This window comes from Ursus maritimus, unplaced genomic scaffold (genome assembly GCF_017311325.1).
Source record: "Ursus maritimus isolate PB19 unplaced genomic scaffold, ASM1731132v1 scaffold_12, whole genome shotgun sequence".
NCBI classification, from domain to species: domain Eukaryota; kingdom Metazoa; phylum Chordata; class Mammalia; order Carnivora; family Ursidae; genus Ursus; species Ursus maritimus.
The window spans coordinates 35,018,159-35,024,190 of NW_024423564.1; the positions used below are offsets into that span (position 1 = coordinate 35,018,159).

The 6,032-nt window shown below is 38.5% G+C and overlaps 1 protein-coding gene across 2 annotated transcripts in view; it reads right to left on the bottom strand.

The window, feature by feature from the left end:
* Nucleotides 1-787: 787 nt before the first annotated feature.
* Nucleotides 788-6,032, bottom strand: part of PRKACB (protein kinase cAMP-activated catalytic subunit beta) — a 123,052-nt gene continuing 117,807 nt past the window's right edge. For both annotated transcript variants that reach the window (XM_040627101.1, XM_008690672.2), the window contains exon 10: nt 788-4,065. In XM_040627101.1, the coding sequence (XP_040483035.1) occupies nt 3,940-4,065 (126 nt within the window). In that variant the 3' untranslated portion in view covers nt 788-3,939. The remainder of the gene's footprint in view (nt 4,066-6,032) is intronic.

Sequence of the window (6,032 nt, forward strand, 5' to 3'; positions counted from 1 at the left end):
CAATGCAAATGGTGGGTATTCCTTTCTGATGGCTGAGTAACATTCCATTGTATACATGAGCCAGATCTTCTTTATCCATTCATCTGTTTGAAGGCCATCTCAGCTCCTTCCACAGTTTGGCTATTGTGGACATTGCTTCCATGAACATTGGGGTGCACGTGCCCCTTCTTTTCACTACATCTGTATCCTAGGGGTAAACACCTAGTAGTGCAATTGCTGGGTCATAGGGTAGCTCTATTCTAAACATCTTGAGGAACCACCATACTGTTTTCCAGAGTGGCTGTACCAGCTTGCATTCCCACCAACAGTGTAAGAGTGTTCCCCTTTCTCCACATCCTTGCCAACATTTGCTGTTTCCTGTCTTGTTAATTTTTGCCATTTGAACTGGTATAAGGTGGTATCTCGTTGTGGTTTTGATTTGTATTTCCCTGATGGCTAGTGATGTTGAGCATTTTTTCAAGTGTCTGTTAGCCATTTGTATGTCTTTTTTGGAGAAGTGTCTGTTCATGTCTTCTGCTCATTTTTTGACTGGGTTATTAGTTTTTTGAGTGTTGAATTTGAGAAGTTCTTTATAGGTCTTGGATATCAGCCCTTGATCTGTAATGAATCTAGTAGTTTCTTGATATACACTCAGTTGGACCTGATTGGTGGACATCTCCCCTATTACTCTGTTCCCACTGGCACAGACCAACCCAAATACATAAAAACTGCAAACTATAAGCATCTGTAGTATCTGCAAAAAAGAAATCAGGAGATAAGGGCACCAAATAGAACACAAGACTCAATGCACTGTTTTATCCTTTGAAGATACTTTAATTTTGCTGTTATGATTAATTAAAAAACACAGTTGTTTTCAGCATTTCCTAGCTACAGTAGTGCATAGGAAATTCCATTCTAAACAAAGAATTAATTAATGAAATAACAATACACCTTAACATTTTACATTGATAGGTTACAGTTTACAAGGTGCTTTCACATACATTATTTCATTTGATTCTTACAACAAGCAGATAAAACAGTCAGTGGGAAAGAAAAATGATTTATTCTTCTTTTTTTTAGGCTTACAATGAGTATTTTCAGGCCAATGGGCAGTCAATACAAGAACATATCAAAAACAAGACAGCAATACCCACAAGCCACAATATCTTTTTTGGTAGGTTGACGGTTTGATATCAATTGGATATTTAGCATCAGTGAAGGAGGAAGGAATCAAAACAGACACGAGGTCCTCATGATATTCAAAAAATTTTAAGAACACTGTAAGAGATAAGAAGAAAGGCCCTAAAATATCGCCTTACCAAGACTTACTTCAAAGCACATTATCCCTTCAAACTGTCAAATAAAAAGAATCTTTTCTGACATGTGACAATTAGAAAAGACCTTAGAAACTGCCTAATGGCCTCAGAGCTGAGGCCAAGGTCATGCTGACTGTGACAGACCAGCCTGAGACCCAGAGGTCTTGACTTTGACTTGGAGGTCCTTCCTCTGCAATGCCATCTCCTTATAATTTACTGAGGAAAAATGTAATTTCTTCTGTTTCAAATAATGTAATCTGAAGTTAAATACTGATTCATTCCACTTATTTCTTATTCATCTTTTTCTTGGCTAAATTGTGGCTAAAACTGTGAGTTTTATATAACTTTAAGATATTCTAATTCAGTGTACTTGATTGGTTGGAAATAGACTCCCTTGACATATCTGAAAGCTTGCTCATGTCCTTTAAATGGAGAGTAAAACGGGACTGGTGAGATAGCCCTCAAAACCAATGTATGCCTAGGGGTCATCCACCCAGGCACAGTCTACAGCAAGTTGTGCAGGGCAATAGTAATTTTAGTTAAAATATTTTTTAAGAACTTACAGAAATCTTTTTAATTGCTGAAAACTAAAATGTAATAATCAAATTGTCATCCCCGTGATTTATTAAAATAATTTTACAATAATATACAATAAAGCTGCCATAGAATTTGTGGCATACACATAGAATACAATGATCGGCATGTTCTTGGGCCAAAAACTAATTAAAATATTTTATACAAATGATGTTTTAAATTTATTAACATGATATATTTTTGTCACATAAAACTTGATACAGCAAAGTATTTCATATTTTTCTTGCACATTTTAAATATAGGTGGACCAACTGAAAACAGTATCAGCTTTTAAATGACATAACCATGCAAAAACACCTGACAACCAAAAGATGTACAGATTGATGCAGAGAATATCTCAGACAGGCTTTTTTCAATGTCTTCAAAGGTTTTATAAGGGTGTGGTACAGAGGAAAAGAAGGAGAGTCAGTGACCTGCACCAATAGTGAAGCAAATAGAATGCTTATATACACTAAGATCGATTTGATTAAAAACAACTTATATGCATGTAAATTGATCATAAAAAATGAACACAGTTTATTTTCAACTCTTTTGGTGTGTTGTTTTAAGATAGGTCACTGACATACGGAGATAAAACTGGATGGCAAAATTTAAAAGCAAAGAAAAAAATATTTAAAAACCAGAGTTAAGCCATGGATTCTCAACAAACATTGAACTAAATGTGCAAAAGTGCTTAAAATTTCCACGTGACAGCAATGTTGTTGGCAAAGAAGTATAAAAAAAAATTAAACTCAAATACTAAAATTGTATCTGCATGATCATACGTTCTGTTTGCTGAAAGAAAAGAGGCTTGAAATTCTGACACGTCTAAAAATACCACACCTCAAAATGAAAATACAATTGTGGCAGTTTTAAAAACTCTGTCCGTTTTCCTCACTGACGAGGCTTCGGATGAAAGCCGAAGCTTCAACAGCGCCTCTACCTCAGGCCAACAAAGGGAGCACACTGGACTGACCCGGCAACAATTCCTTTTTGCTCTTAACCGTGACAAAACAAAGCAAAGCAAAGCAAAACAAACAAAAACCTCATATAAATAAAAGCATCTCTATACTGTTTACAGGTATTAAGCCATTTGACTCAGCAAAGTATTTGTCTGCATTAATGTTCTTTTTAGTTCATTTCTTTTCCTTTAAAAAGTTTACAGTGAGGACCCTTGAGAAACTTTAAAAAAATGTCACTTTCTTCATCAGTTATGTTCTGTTAAAATACTGGCTAAAACCCTTACGGAGGAGAGAAGGTTTAGAAATCTCAGAGCTAGCTCTAATACCTACAGAAATGCTTGTACCAAGTGATGATCCATAGCATTAGTTTTTCCTGTGAATGAGACACATTTGTCACACTGCACAGCTGGCCACTTAATTACTCAAGGGGAAGATGACAGAAAAGGTAGTCAGGGGAAATAGAGCGTCTGATCTCTAAGAATCCAAACTGCTGGGTCTAGCTGTTCTGTTAGTCTATCCAAGTGTCTTGCCAGAACAGTGAATTCTACGGAAGTTACAGTTTTGTTTTGTATAAATTGCCTTGTTGATAAGACATTCTATTCTATCTTCAAAATTTGTCAAAAGTTTTGGCAAAACTGAGTCTGAGCTACTCAAAGTAAAAATAGTTACTGAAGTATATCCTCAAGTCACTGACCAACAAAAATAATGGCAAGAACTACCAAAGGCGACACTTATCCTTCCTTTCAAATATCACAGAGCCAGAACACTGCCCATCTGAAACACCAACAAAATAAAATGGAGCACTGTTTGGAGAAAAACGGATGAAAATGCAAAAGGAAGAAATGGATGCAGGGGAGGAGAGAGACAAACCAAAGGGAAGCAGGGAAGTGTCTAGTTGTGTGTTATGGCACAGACAATGCTTTGCTTAGCGGTGCCTTGGTACACAGGTGGATGCAGAGCGCACACACGATGGCAATAAAGACCTCACTCAGTTGCTGGAATGACGGAACTAGGTAACTGCTTCAACAAGGACGGTCTCAGCTCCACCGTATCTCTCAACAGAGTGCGAAGACTGAGTGTGAGCTCTGATGTCATCTTGTTGCTCAGCTTCAAAATTCACAAAACTCTTTTGCACATTTTTCTGTTATAGAGACGCGGATATCTTCTTCTTCATAGTCATCGAAGTTGCTGGTATCTCCAGAGCCTCTGAACTTTGGTATGAATGGTGCTTCAACCTGTAATTGAGAAGGAAACATAAGTGTGATGTATGATTTATAATAGGAAAAATGTATTTGGTCTTCGTCCTAGTCCCCAGCACAGAGCTCTTTAAGCTCTTGGATTTCATAAATGTTATGTTAATGAGGTGACTTTTGGAATGGGTGCTAACTTAAGGATGGGTGCTGGTTAGACACCTGGAACTTTCAGTCTTACCCCCTGACCTCCAGGAGGTGACAGCCAATGATTTAAACAATCATGCCTGTGTAATGAAGCCACAAAACTTCAAAAAGATGGGGTCTGGAGAGCTTCCAGGTTGATGAACAAATGGGGATTTGGGAAGAGTGGTGTGCTGAAAGATAGCGGGAAGCTCCGAGGCCCTTCCACATACATGTCCTACGCATCTCTTCCATCCGGCTGTTCCTGAGTTACATTCTTTTATAATAAACTGGTAATAGTAAGTAAAGTTTCTGAGTTCTGTGAGCCACTCTAGCAAAGTAATTGAAACCCAGGAGGGGTTTGTGGAAACCTCTGATCTACAGCCTCTTAGAAGCACAGGTGACTAGACTTGCGATGAATATCCGAAGTGGCGGTGGGTGGGGGGCAGTCTTACAGGACTAAGCCCTCAACCTAGGGGGTCTGATGCTATCTCCAGGTAGATAGTGTTAAGTCTTGAGTCAATTGCATGGTGGTGTGTGTGTGTGTGTATGTGTGTGCGGCGGAGAGGGAGGACACGTATTAGAATAATAAAGAGGAAAAACAAATGCCTGGGAGTTTCTAAACACTAAGGAAAATAAATTCCCACTATTACTATATGGTAGCATCATTAAATGCCTTTAAGTCCCCAATGATAACAGCACTAGAAAAAGCAGCAAACAGTAGGTTTGCTATTAATCTGAACACTTTCATTCAAGGAATGGTACAATATTTAAAAGATTTCTAGGATAATTAACTATTGGCATCGAAGTACTGGCACTTCAGGTTACAGAATTCTAGATTTTCCTTTATCAGTTCCTTCCTTTATTTTATTTTATTTATTTATTTGAGAGAGCACACGTACAAGCGGGGGGAGGGGCAGAGGGAGAGGGAGATACTCTCAAGCAGATTCCATGCTGAGTGCAGAGCCCGATGTGGGGCTTAATCTCATGACCCTAAGATCACTACCTGAGCCGAAACCAAGAGTTGGCTGCTCAACTGACTGAGCTAACCCAGGTGGATCATGATTCCCCACTTCTGACACAGAGCTCTTTCTAATATCTAAACCGTGGTCTCCAAAGTTTTTTGATTTATATGCCTTTTACTGAAACATTTTTTAGTATATATCACCAATATATGTGTAATTATAAATTATTTACTCACACAACTATGTTAGTATAAGATATACACAAACAAGACATTTAAAAAGAACAAGGTAAAAAGTATGTAGGCCTGGGAAGTCTAATGTCATCTTCTGGCTGGCCAGCTGGCTGCCCTGCGTGCACGCTCTGGGCACTGCTGTCGTGCACCATGCAGAGGAATCAGCTCTGCAGACCGCTGCCTCACATCTAGCCAGGCCGCAATTTAGGATCACACCTGTTGGGATCATCTCTACGTGTACAGTGATTGCAGTTTGAGTTGTTCAGGCCTCTTTCTTCCGTTTCGTGTCTCTGCTAGACGCCTTGGACTATTTCATTGCTCGTGAGCACTTGGTCAGAGAATAACAAAGACTATGAAAACTATTCAAATTATCATTTTTGTATTGCTGTGCATAGTTATAATTGAGAGGACGTTAAAACAAATGGCTACATTGAAGTACTGTATTATTTCTATTTGTAAATTATCCAGGGATCTCCAAGCCCATTTGATAGTCAAGATTTGCTGTTGATCAATCTGTCCAATACTACAACCTGTTTGCTATAGGGTGCTACTTCTTGGCAGATAAACTGTTCACTACTTAAGGTAAATCAAGCCCTCTGAAAAGCATACGAACTCTAACTGAGCAGTAGCG